Here is a 14,033-nt window from a genome sequence, read left to right as displayed (position 1 = left end):
GTTTTGTCTTTGTTTTATGTTTGCCTCCGCAATACATTTTTTATGCTTAGGGTCCCGCGTTAATCGCTTGCTGCCTTGGGCCCCGCATGCTGCATTAGGCCCTGCACATCCATGGGACTGGCCTGTCAACGATAGTCCAAAGGGCTTAGGCAAGCTAAAAACTATTTTGCGCTGTTCGTTGTCAGTGTGTTTCATTTCTCTTAATCATTTCCTGACACACGGGACTTTAGTTATTGCACACAGTTCTAAATAGCGTTTCAATAGATTAAGTTTGAGGTATACTACTTTATAATGGGACACTGGCATTTTTTTAGTATTGTGGCCCCGTTGTAACAAGCTCATCAAGCTTTTCACGTAAGACATGTGTAGTTACATGTAAATCATTGACACTATATATGAAGAACTAATTATCTGTTATTAACCGGCTTGAAACAGCTGTTTTTGTGCCGTTTTCATGATATTTGTACTTGTTGCCTGTCTTCGTCTACGTTATTGTGTTCATTATGTATTGGCTGTTCAGTTCGTATGTGTTTCTTCATCTCCTTGTTTCGGAAACGAGAACAATTAGACTTTTTCTCAGCTGTCTTGCTCCACTGCTACAACTTCCTTTGTTTTTGAAGAAACCACCATCACGTGATGCTTGCCAATCAACCCGTTTATTCTATGATGGACCCTCATTAATTGTTTTAAATGACCACTCCTTGGCTCTCCACATTACATTATGCTCTAGACTAAACGAACTGGGACTACATTCATCATTACCTAAATGTAAACAGAAGCGAAAAAAGAAACGTTGTTTCAAAGCTGGCCGGCGTAGAACAGGAAGAAGAATTCCAGTTATGTCCATTATGCCCTTTCCGGCTCAACAATTTAAAAATTCGACCGTTAATTTAGATAACCTAATTCAAATCGCTATTAATTCGTCAACCTTTGTGTCATCTGTCCAAGAGATACATCTGCGTATTGCATTATTCAATGCCCAATCAGTAGGACCACCGGAAAAGCGCACAGAAATAGTTAATTTTATCAACGACCAGAATATCGATGTCTTTTTCCTGACAGAAACATGGCTAAAAACATCAGGCGATGAGCCCAAGTATGCGGATCTAACACCCACTGGTTACTCCATCAAGTCGTTCCCCCGTAACTCTCGCGTAGGTGGAATTGCTGTCATCACAAAGAACTCCATGATCAAACGTCTTAACCACACCACAACATTCAATTTCGACCACACATCGTTTGAACTAGTCCAAACCACACTCACGCTGGAGCAAAGGTCAGTCCATTTTTTCTGCCTATACCGCCCTCCTCCTAGTAAAAAAAAAGCAAGGTGACTGAATCTGTCTTTTTGGAACAGTTTCCGAATCTCCTTGAGTATTGAAATTAGATAGGTGGCAACCTGATTATTCTTGGAGATTTCAACTTTCACTTTGACTTTCCCGGAAACCCAAACACATCAAAACTCTTAGATTCCATTAATGTTTTCATCCTCAAACAGTCAGTTAACCAACCGACCCATAAATTTGATCACATTTTAGACTGGGTTCTCCATAGACCTGGTGATAACATTCTACGGTCCTCCCTGGTATCCCATGAACTTACATCAGATCACCTCTGCATTATATGCCATCTTGACGTATTAGTCCCTAACCCTCCACCTTTATCTGCTACTAAGAAAAACCTCCGTACGATAAATAAAACCAAACTAATGCATGACATCCAAGCAAACCTAACAACTTGCTTACCTCCTACAGCAGAACAACTCGATAACTGCCTGCGTTCATTGCTCGACAAACATGCCCCAGCTACCAAGTGCAGAGTATCAATTCAGAAGTGTTCTCCATGGTATAGCAATGTTAGGGACCAGCTTCGCACTGCTAAAAGAGACAACCGTAAAGCTGAGAGGCTTTGGCTTTCCACCAGACTCACTATTTATAAGCAAATCTATGAAGCCGCTAAGAAGCATGTCGCAGATATAGTCCATGCAGCAAAATCAGCCCACTGCACTATAAAGATCATGGAAAGTTCCAGCTGCAAAGAGCTCTTCGAGATTACTAAAAAGCTAATGTCAAGGAACAAATCTACACCACTTCCAACTATCTTCTCTCCAGTCGACCTTCCGGACATGTTTGCAAATTTCTTCCGTGACAAAGTACAAACCATTAGAGATAAGCTTGACACCACAATTTCAATTGACTCGTCAACACCATACAGTTGGGATACAGAATTTGAGCGGCAACCATTAGCAGTATTTGAACCTGTCTCTGTGGATTTCATACGTACAATCCTGATGAAGAGTGCACCAAAGTAATGTAAAATTGATCCAGTTCCAACATCACTGCTGTTTGAGTGCTTATATCCAGTATTGCCTTCACTAACTGATGTTATTAATACCTCTCTCTCATCAGGGGAATTCCCATCATTTTTCAAAACTGACATTGTAAAGCCTCTTGTCACGTCTACTCCGACCCAGAGTAGCCCCAGTTTGAAACATGTATAATCAAAGTAATTCTGCCAAGCCATTGTTTGATGTTAAACATTGCCGCAGGCTAGCACTAATCCCTTACGTAAGATTGCCGTGGCTAGAAGTGGAGAGCCAGACATAGGAGCTGCGAGGCCGCCAGATAGTCAATTATCACCTAGATGTGGAAACGTTTGTCCAGATCAAAAGAAGTTGCCCGAAGAAGTGGGAGTGTCTTAACTTCTTTTCCCTGCAGACAGACAGCTAGGTTGAACTGGCCGCTAAGACGATTGGACAGGGTCACAGCGCCACCCAATCAGAATCGAGATAGGGGAGAGACCCTGAGTTGGCTAGAATGATATCTCCGCGTCTTCGGGCAAGAATTAGTTCACTAGAGAGATTGCCCAGAGGAGGATAGCGTAACTCCAAACAGCCATTCGTTATTGGCGGGAATATCTTAGAACAGGAAATTCTAAGTACAGACAGCTTCAAATAAGGAAGCTTTGAGGGACAGACCAGTTACAGTTTGGTCCCGTAGTCTCAGATAGAGAGACGGAGGAAAGAAGAAGAAAGGAGAGAAGTCAGGAGAAGTTGAAGTCTAGGAGGAAAAGGGGAGAGAAGGAAGGAAGAGGAAATTGGGAGCGAAATTGGAGGAGGAGATAGTCGAGAGGGAAACGGAGTCGAAGGAGGTGTTGGAGGAACGGAAGGAAGGAAGGAACTAGCGGGAAAGAAAGAGATGAGTAGACACAAGGACAGGGGAAAATCGAACTAACACTGTAAATCACGGGATGAATTAGGCTGTCACTTGGTCGAGGGAAAGACGGGTGATTGAGAGTTTATCGTTTTAAATTATCGAATTTATTAAATTGTTATTAATTGAATTTCATCTTCGTGTTCTCTATAATTTAACCGTCGGCATTGCTGACTGCAGGCTCAGAGCTGTAAATCTACCTCGTCACTAATTTAACTTTCTAACCCCACGAGCCCGGGTGGAACTTTCATCATAATTTAATTAATATATATTGGAAGAACCCGACCCCAATGCGTGCAACCGTCACAGTGGGCGCTTCGTCCGGGATTTGAATTAGACATAAATATTATTTTACGACCTAAAGCTTATTTGTTAGGAGTATTAGTGAACAGTGTGAAATAGTTGTGAGATATTTTCCATCCTGTGTACTTTGAATTTTTATGATTTTCTCATCTTGTGTTTGTTATATTTGATATTTGCATACTTGGTAGATCTTTAATTACTTGCAGTAATTGTGAAGCAAATATCGAGCAAATATCTTACCTGAACGAAATTAGTTGCTGTCGACAGGTAAGTATTTGGCGGGGAACTTGTAATATCTGTCCATTGTAGTAAGGTCGAGACAAGGTATCACTTCCTATTAGTATAACAATATGGCTACATAAAGGTAAATGATCAAGGAGTACCGTGCCATGGGTTCGGAAGATCTCGGATACGAGGGAGATCGCCTGGCAGCATTTATTGAAGAAAGAATCAATGAATGGAAGGCAGAAAAAGCAGCGGGGAAAGCGCTGGCTAAGATAGTAGCGGACCAAGAGCTGGCCAAGATATCAGCGGACCGAGAGCTGGAGCTGGCCAAGATATCAGCGGACCAAGAGCTGGCCAAGATATTAGCGGACAGAGAACCCCAGAAAGAGCTTGAGCTGGCCAGACTCGCTCACGCTCTCGAAATGAAAAAGGTAAGGGTAGCAGTTAGGGACACCGATAGGGACGACGCCAGTACGAGTTCTGGAGGGACGATATTTCATCGACCACCGAATGGTCCAGATAAATATGCCACGGTTCAACGATAAGGAGGAGTCTATCGACGATTTTCTCGTGCAGTTTGAGAAACTCGCTCACGCTCATAAAATTCCTGAGCAACGTTGGGCGATTAATGTCTCAGCCTTTTTGCAAGGTGCAGATCGTGAAGTCTACCACGGCTTAGCTGCAGACGATGCTGACGACTATAATGCGCTCAAGAAGGCCCTTCTTTGCCATTATCGGCTGACCGCCGAAACGTACCGTAAACTTTTTCGGGAATCGACGAAAAAGGGAACGGAGACGCACTCTCAATTCTACAACCGTGTTCGTGGGTTATTTGAGAAGTGGATGAAGATGGCCGAGGTCGAACGATCGTACGACGGGCTACGCGAGGTTATACTCAAGGAACATGTCCTGAGTACTTACCGTCGCGAGTTAACAGTCTTTCTAGCAGAGAGAGAGCACCGGACGCTCGAAGTGATCGCTAGCATGGCGGAGCGATACGAGCAGGCACACTCGAAGAGTGGAGGTTCCGGGGGTGCGGACCGACCCCGACCCACTGAGTCACGCCGTGTGGTTGAGGTAGAGCCGGCTGTCCGTAACCGTCAGGGCGACGGGAGGGTCGGAGGGGGATCTACAGGTAAGGATGCCAACCATAGACCTGGACAGGCCTCACTAACGAAAGCGGGACTTGCAGGTCGGCGAGGGCCGCCGACGTGTTACAACTGCAAGCGCCCGGGCATATTGCCAGGGACTGTCCCAAGGACAGGCAGACCCAGGTGAATGCCGTCGCTAGGAAGGAGTGCGAGCCGGAGGCAAGCTGTAAACCAGCAAACCTTGCGTCTGCTACTGTCAACGGAGAAGGTGCCACCATCTTGTATGACACTAGGTGTAGCGTCCCAGCCCTTGTCGACAAGAAGTACGTTAAGCCCGAGGATTACACAGGGGAGGTAATCGAAGTTCAGTACGCAAACAGCCGCGTCACTCATTGCCAGTGGCTGTCATTGACCTCGATTCACCGTACGTGAAGGGGAAAATTGAAGCTGCGTGCTTGGATGGTCTATCACATGACGTCATACTGGGATGTCGTTATGTGTTTCCACAACCGAACCCCGAAACCTGCACACCAATGCCGGTGAGTGCTGTGGAAACCAGGTCCAAGAGTCAACAGACGAAAGCGAAGCCGCTGGAAGTTACATGGACACCGGTGAGTAACGTTCTTCCGGCCGAGTTGAGGAAGCTGCAACAGGAAGACGCAACTCTGGCGCAGTTGCACAAACACGCTGAAGCAGGAACGGAGAAAGAAACTCCGAATGGTGCGGTGAAGTTCGCGTACAAGAAGGGGATCTTGTATCGCCACGCCAGGAATGGTAACGAACACTTTAAGCAAGTCGTCGTGCCAAAGGAGAAGCGAGGTGAAGTGTTGAAACTCGCGCACGAGAGTATCATGGGTGGACGCATGGGAATTGTCAAGACCCGTGACCGTCTTGTCAAAGAATTCTACTGGCCAGGGGTCCAGGGAGACGTTAAGTGGTTCTGTCTCTCCTGTGACAAGTGTCAGAGAATGGCACCGAAAAAGGATCATCGACCCGTCCCCTTGGGGAGTAAACCCCTTATCGATGAACCATTTAGACGTGTCGCGATGGATTTGATCGGACCGATAAAACCCGCATCGTCGCACGGAAAACCGGTATATTTTAACGGTCGTAGATTACGCTACACGCTATCCGGAGGCCGTCGCGTTGCGTAATATTGATTTGGAAACCGTCTCGGAAGCGCTGTTTGGGATTTGGTCAAGAGTCGAAGTACCCGACAAGATCCTGACCGATCAAGGGAGGCAATTCATGAGTCGTGTAATGGCGGAAGTGAACCGACTGATGTCAATTAAGTACCTCACGACTACACCGTATCACCCCCAGTGTAACGGACTGGTCGAACGGTTTAACGGGACCCTATAGAACACGCTCAAGAAGCTGTGCGAAGGCCGCCCCAAGGATTGGGATCGGTATATTCCTGCCATACTTTTCTTTTCTTTTCCCATACCGGGAAGTACCACAAGCGAGTTTAGGGTTCTCTCCCTTTGAACTCTTGCACGGGAGGACCGTACGTGGCCCAATCACCGTACTGAGACAACTGTGGACGGACGACCAATCTGTGGAGGAGGGACGCACTACCTACCAGGACGTCGCGGACTTGCGCAACAAACTGGAGGAAGTTTGTTCCCCTCGCACAGAAGAACCTCAAGCGAGCGAAGGCGCATCAGGCGAAGAATTACAACAAGCGCGCAAAACCACGCCAGTATGAAGTAGGGGACAAGGTGTTGTTGCTGTTGCCCCATGAACAAGTTGCAAGTTTCCTGGAGAGGTCCATACGTTGTCACCGAGAAGGTCATAGATCAAACATATCGGATACGGCTACCAACGAAGGAGAAATTGTACCATGCCAATCTCCTTAAGAGATACCGGGAAAGAGAGACCGTCAGTGATTTTGTTATCGCCACGATAGTCACCGAGGACACCGAAGGCGATACGGAAGGTGCCAACACTGTCCCGAGCTGTCCGTTAACGAGGGCTGAGACACCCTCGGACGTGGAGTGCGACCCCATGTTGACTGCGGTACAGCGGGAAGAGATTGAGACGTTGAAGTCTAGGAGGAAAAGGGGAGAGAAGGGAGGAAGAGGAAATTGGGAGCGAAATTGGAGGAGGAGATAGTCGAGAGGGAAACGGAGTCGAACGGAAAGAAGGAAGGAATTAGCGGGAAAGAAAGAGATGAGTAGATACAAGGACAGGGGGAAAATCGAACTAACACTGTAAATCACGGGATGAATTAGGCTGTCACTTGGTCGAGGGAAAGACGGGTGATTGAGAGTTTATCGTTTCAAATTATCGAATTTATTAAATTGTTATTAATTGAATTTCATCTTCGTGTTCTCTATAATTTAACCGTCGGCATTGCTGACTGCAGGCTCAGAGCTGTAAATCTACCTCGTCACTAATTTAACTTTCTAACCCCACGAGCCCGGGTGGAACTTTCATCATAATTTAATTAATATATATTGGAAGAACCCCATCCCAATGCGTGCAACCGTCACACCTCTGCTGAAGAAACCAATACTAGACCATAACGATTTAAAGAACTACCGCCCAGTTTCGAATCTCCCATTCATATCAAAAATCTTAGAAAAGGTTGTTCTATCCCAGCTTGTATCTCATCTAAATTCAAACAGTCTTTTTAGCAATGTACAATCTGCTTATCTCCCTTGCCATAGTACTGAAACTACTCTTCTAAAAGGAGTTAATGACATTCTCTTTGCTTTGGATAGCGGAAAGATTACGGTCCTCACCCTCCTTGATTTGTCTGCAGCATTTGACACAATAGACCATGATATATTACTTCACCGTCTCCAGCATGTATTTGGCATTCATGATACAGCCTTACTGTGGTTCAAGTCCTACTTGGTCAACAGGACACAGATTGTGTCTGCAAATGGAATACACTCCAGCCCAGTTGATTTATGTTGTGGTGTTCCACGGGTGTCTGTTCTTGGACCTGTTCGCTTCATTTTATACACTCAGCAGCTCTCAGGTGTCATAGATCATCATCCAGTGTCTCACCAATTGTACGCTGATGACCCCCAAATATACAAATCTAGCCACCCAACTGAAGTTGATGCTACCATCCAAGGTGTAGAGAGGTGCATTTCTGATGTGAAATCATGGATGACATGTAACAAGCTGCAGATGAATGATGATAAAACTGAGGCCATTCTGATCACAACACAAAGACATTCTCATTCACATTCTTTACCTCAAACAATAAATATCAGCAACACCAACATTAAATTCACACAATCAGTACGAAACCTAGGTGTTACTCTAAACAGTACTTTCACATTGCAACAACATGTCATGAACATATGCAAGGCTGCATATCTTGAGCTGAGACGCATCAGCTCCATTCGCAAATATCTTTCAGTTGATGCCACTAAAACACTTGTGTGTTCATTAGTACTTTCAAGACTGGACTGTTGTAACTCAACTCTGTCTGGTTCATCTCAATATCTACTTCAGAAACTTCACAAAGTTCAAAACACAGCTGCTCGGATCATACTTAGAGTACCACAATCAGAGCACACCTCCCCGCTGCTCTGTACCCTGCACTGGCTATCCATTCGATTTAGAATCAAACACAAAATTTGTTCTCTGTGCTACGTTTCACTGACGGACTCTAGTCCAACATACCTATCCGACCTCAGCCATGTGTATAGACCAGCAAGATACTTACGCTCCTCTTTTGACAATCGTATACTCATTATTCCCACTATGAAAACAAAGCCATATGGACAGCGTTCTTTTGCATACCAGGACCCAGCAACGTGGAATGAATTGCCCACTGAACTTAGACACAAAAACACAGTAATCCCATTCAAAAGTGCTCTCAAAACTCACTTATTTCGACTGCAAGAACAAACTTAAAGACCTAATAATATTTCCTACCTTAAATATTCTCAGCATGTTTTTTATGTTTTCTAATTTCATAGTGTTTGTTTTTGTAATCATGTCATTATATATGTTTTTTATAATACAGGTATTGTCTAATGTTGTAAAGCGCTTAGAACTTCTAAAGATTAGGCGCTATACAAAGTCCTCATTATTATTATTATTATTATTATTATTATTATTATTATTCGTGTTAACAAATTAAATATATTGATGAAATGTAGCGTCGACATTCGTACTCCATATGATGTAAGCATTGTACGAATATAATGTTATCATGAGAACTAGAGCACTAATTGTATGATTGGGAACACTGTAAGCAAAGACATAACATTTTTTCAGATACATTTTAATATATATTTTCTCAGTGAAGCAGTCCTCACGTCCATGTTTGTTATTGTACATCAACCTAATCATTGCAGTAGTTATATGTAACTGATTTAAACTAATCGGATGCAACATGTACAACTTATGCATGTTATCAAATTAAAGCTCTTGCTGAAATGAAAGGACAAAACTCTTAAGTAACCACGATGTGTTAAAAATGTGGAATTATTGCAGAAGAAAATAATTTAATTAGATAATACAACCGCCAAAATATACTTGTGACTGCGGAGAAAGTGTAAGAAGAAGCTCAGTGTTCAATCATAAAAGGTACACTTCGTATTACGATTGGTACGACCTTAAAAAGACAGGCTATTCACAAAAGTTTTGTTATAATTCAAATAATGACACAAATAAATGCACACTTGCTTTATAGAAAAATATAAAATCTTAGAAAAAAGAAATTACTGCCTCATCTCGTTTAACTTTTATTCATCTTACCAACATGATCAATACTTTAAGAAAAGGACATGCGCTTTTTATCATTCTTTCAAGATTATGTAAAACTGAATTATTTGTACATTCTTTATGTCTGACCGATAGCAAAACATACCGAGTAAAATTAGAAAATTTGGGGCCATCCGAGATATTACAAATCGAAAGTATCCAGGTCGTATAATACTTTAGAGTTTAAATACTGAGTAACTGGTCCATGCTCTGTCAACCTACTTTTAAACAATCAAGCGTAACCAGTCCATTCTCTGTTAAGCTTACTTTTTACAATTAAGCGTGACCAGTCCATTCTCTGTTAAGCTTACTTTTATACAATCAAACGTAACCAGTCCATTCTCTGTTATGCTTACTTTTTAAAAATCAAGCGTAACTAGTCCATTCTCTGTTAAGCTTACTTTTTAAACAACCAAGCGTAACCAGTCCATTCTCTGTTCAGCTTGCTTTTAAACAATCAAGCGTAACCAGTCCATTCTCTGTTATGCTTACTTTTAAACAATTGAGTGTGATTGATCTGCTTTCAAGGAAATTATTAATTGCTCTCTACATATACCTTTATGTGTTTTCATTTCTTCATTAAGATCCACCAGGATCAATAAATGTCAACAGAATTTTACCTCCTATGAATTCTAACACATCAGCAGTAGCTCTGATGATTAATTAATAATTTCACTGCAGCCAATTAATGATATTAATTTTTTTTTATAATGTCACCGATAATAAATTCTACTTTATATAATTAGGTTAATCATCATTAACTACTCTAACTGAAAAAAAATGAAGTTTCAACTTTACTCTAGTTGAAAATTAATTAATGTTTTCTTCAAAATGATGCTTTGATTCTTGTATTTTATATTTTATGTGTTATACATGGCAATTTGTTATATGCAGCTTCTTCAATCGTATTTACTATATAATGTTTACTTAGTTTAATCTATTTTTAATATAATATACAATTTTAATTTGTATCTGAAGATGATTAAATTTACAGCAATTTGCGCACTTAATTTTAGAGTCGTTTTATTTATTGATGTCGTTTTCTTTGGTTCGGTTGATTGAAATCTTCGTCCTGAGAAGTAATCCAAGCTAATCGTTGTCCTGGCTTCCTTAGCAACCCTGACTCTTTGATCTCATCAAACATTTTTTATTGCTTTCTTCTTTGGCTTTTTACACTTCTTGTGAGCGTGTTGCGATTCGTTTACCAAGTTTAACTTTACAAGGATATTTTTCTCTTTTGTAAGTTATCTTTTTGATGATTTAGGAAGCTTTAAAGTTGAAGTCTACTATCAAGAACTTGTTTTCATAAATAGCTATTCAGGATATTTGTAATTGCTTCAAGTTATTTTCAAGTTACCTTCAAGTTATTTAAAGGTTATATTTACGCTATATTTTAAGTTACCTACAGTTCCAAATATTGTAATTAGTAACTGGCTTTCTGACATATCAAGGTCCTGTTTTTCTGACTCGTACCCGCCTTCCTTTCTAAATATTACTGTGCGTAAAGTTTCAAACCTGGCACCTCATGCTGCAATAGGTCATCCATACATAAAAGATAAAACTCAACGAGATATCTAATTCCGTTTGTTGTTGGCCAGATTTGTTTCAGCTTTCTAATACTAACAAACCGGATACAGTATTTTCAGTTGGGTATGTAAGAATTTGTGCAAAAGGTCGAAGTGAAGTTTTGACAACACTGGTATGGAAAATAGTACGCTCCCAATGGTCACAATCACACGGTATTTCGACAACTGCCAGGGGAAGATGCTACAGTTCCAGATGAAATAGCAATTTAAAAAAAAAACGGTCATTAGACAAGCAATTCAAACTTTTTGGATGAACAGTTCTCGAACATTGATAGCGAGGAACCTTCTAGATTATTTAATCAATAAGTAGAAATAAAATTGAGAAATCGTGTATTTGCGGTGGAAGTAATTAATTAAATTAGATCATAACATACCTTTGAAATGATTCACAACGATAGAGAAGATAAAAGAAATGAAATTACTAAAGAAAAGATCCAACTAAAACAGCTAAGTTTTAAGAATTCTGGGCGGGGGGATTGAACGATAAGAGCATAAGTCGCTGGGACATCTAACAGATATCGTAAGTAACTATAGTAAATTCGGTAGAAGAATCTCAAAGTCGTGAAAAAAGGCATCATGCCAAAGGTTAAGATGGATGTCTAAGGAATAGGTGCATCGATTGCTATCTTTTTGCAGCAATGTATATCATTACTGGTCCTAAAGTCTGACTGTCTCCTTATACCTTTGCAGTCCTTAGAAAGAACGAATGTCACTCGAGGTCGTCATACGCGTACTCGACGTCAAACATCAACTGAAAACTTTGCAGAAAGGATTTTGTTGTTTGCTTTTTAGAAGGAGAAAAAGAAAGAAGGAAATAAATGAAAGAAAAGGAATGACTGACAAAAGGAGTTAATTAAAAAAATGTTGTTTTTTTTTTTGTTTAATTTTTTTCTGTGCGTTGTGAGTTAATAAACTATTTGTTCACAAATATTCCTACGTTTTTATTTTTGCATCTGTTGTCTCAGTTTCAGTCTTTACTTACTTTTTTCGCCAGTGTATGTCAGTCAGTAGCTATTAGTGTATGTCAGTCAGTAGCTATTAGTGTATGTCAGTCAGTAGCTATTAGTGTATGTCAGTTAGTAACTATTAGAAAAAAATATAAAGGAAAATTGGGAAGGTGAACAATCGAAACGAGCACCCCCATTGACAGTCACAACCAACGGGAACTAAAAGCTGGCGGAAAACCAAACATCCGGCCTAAACCTGCCCGGACCCGGTAAAATTAAAAATCTGTCAGCAACTGGTGTGCGTGTGTGTGTGTGTGTGTGTGTGTAGAAGGGCAATGTGCGTATGCCAAGGCACCTTTTCATCAAACTCTCTGTTACCATATTTCCATTACTTTGTACTATATATGAAGGACTTGTCTATCGTGCTATGTAGATACACATTGTTTCCTGTACTGTATATGCCACTTTTTTAATTATGGGCCATTGCCCTTTATTATAAATAAAGAGTTTTATTATTATTATTATTATTATTATTATTGTTACAAACTAACGATTGCCTATACTGTGTACAAACACCGCACACACACACACACACACACACACACACATATGGTTGACATGTTGTAGGGATGCAATTGTGAGTGGGGTAATCCGTTATTTATGCCTTATTTGTACTCCACATTGACTGAGTGATTCGAATTTAATTTGATTGTGATCGATCCTATTATTTTTGTCGGTTGGATTTTATTACATTTCACGTAAGATCGTCGTATCTCAAGCTTTAATGTGGTTTATACTATTAGGCTAGATGCACTCTATCCATTATCTATCGTCACATTACGCACACACTAATGAACGCAAGCACCCAACGACATAGAAAGTCCCAATTTGCTATCATTTACAAAACGAAGGGATAATAAATCGACATCTACCTTAATGGAAATGTGGTCCCCGCCTTGCCAATTTCGTGTGTGGATCTTAAGGGGACTGTTTTTAAATTCATCCTTGGTAGAATAGGCCCAACCAGAGTAGGTTGTGCCAAAATCTATTGCTGCCACGACCGGACACGACAAGAGACTCTGAAGATATAAAGAAATAATAATAATAATAATAATACCATATCACCACCATTCGATTCATCTATCTTTACCTACCTACAATCATACCCACCTACAAGCATCCATACATATACTCTCTTTATTTTTAAAAGGTTAATACAATTGATGAAGTGCAAGAGTCAAAACAAACACACTTTGTTACTATCATAACATTTATTTTATTTAAAGAAACCGGGGAGGGGAGGGCCTGGTGGAAATTGGACCACTTTATAAGACAGTATTATTTTGTTTCGTCTTTAAAACTTCGTGAAAGCTGAATGAGAGTTTGTGAGGGTCTAACAATATATTTTATGTAATCTCATCAAACAAGAATGAACCACAATATCTTAGAATCAAGCCTAGCACTGCAGATGAGTTCGCTTGCATCTGGCCTAAATTAGAAAGCCATCGGTCTTTAAGTAGGACATATATGCCTACCAATTAGTTTGGGACAAACCATTCCATTTTCATGGGGAGCTGAAATTTTCTTTCGAACTGGACTATTTCTTTCTTCTGTAAATCAAGACAAAATTATTATTTTCAACCAATTTGAGGGCCGGAAATAATTATATTTAAAGAAATGTTAGGCCCACCTCCAAACATTTACCCCTCCCACTGAAGTAGTCATCTAGCGGAGTGCATTGAAGTAATTGTACAAAATAGGGAACTAGACTAATGGTACGCAGTGCATCATGGGAAGGAAAGTATGACGATTCTGTACTTCGCTAAGAGGTAAGATGATACTGTATACGGAGTCACGAGCTCCTGCAGTATTCTGCAGTTGTCCGCAATCTCGGGTGTAATTAGATAATAATATACCCTTTTCGATTAACATAAT

General features: G+C 40.9%; 1 protein-coding gene across 3 annotated transcripts in view; it reads right to left on the bottom strand.

Moving 5' to 3' along the window:
- The window catches only part of LOC149778350 (heat shock 70 kDa protein 12A-like), a 62,501-nt gene that overhangs the window by 24,793 nt on the left and 23,675 nt on the right, over positions 1 to 14,033 (bottom strand). For all 3 annotated transcript variants that reach the window (XM_089939171.1, XM_089939173.1, XM_089939172.1), the window contains one exon: positions 13,031 to 13,177. In XM_089939171.1, the coding sequence (XP_089795297.1) occupies positions 13,031 to 13,177 (147 nt within the window). The remainder of the gene's footprint in view (positions 1 to 13,030; positions 13,178 to 14,033) is intronic.

The sequence above is a fragment of the Sinohyriopsis cumingii genome, chromosome 17, assembly GCF_028554795.1.
Source record: "Sinohyriopsis cumingii isolate HCF-2022 chromosome 17, ASM2855479v2, whole genome shotgun sequence".
NCBI classification, from domain to species: domain Eukaryota; kingdom Metazoa; phylum Mollusca; class Bivalvia; order Unionida; family Unionidae; genus Sinohyriopsis; species Sinohyriopsis cumingii.
Note: the sequence above shows the minus strand (reverse complement) of the source record. Positions and strands in the feature narration are given on the sequence as shown.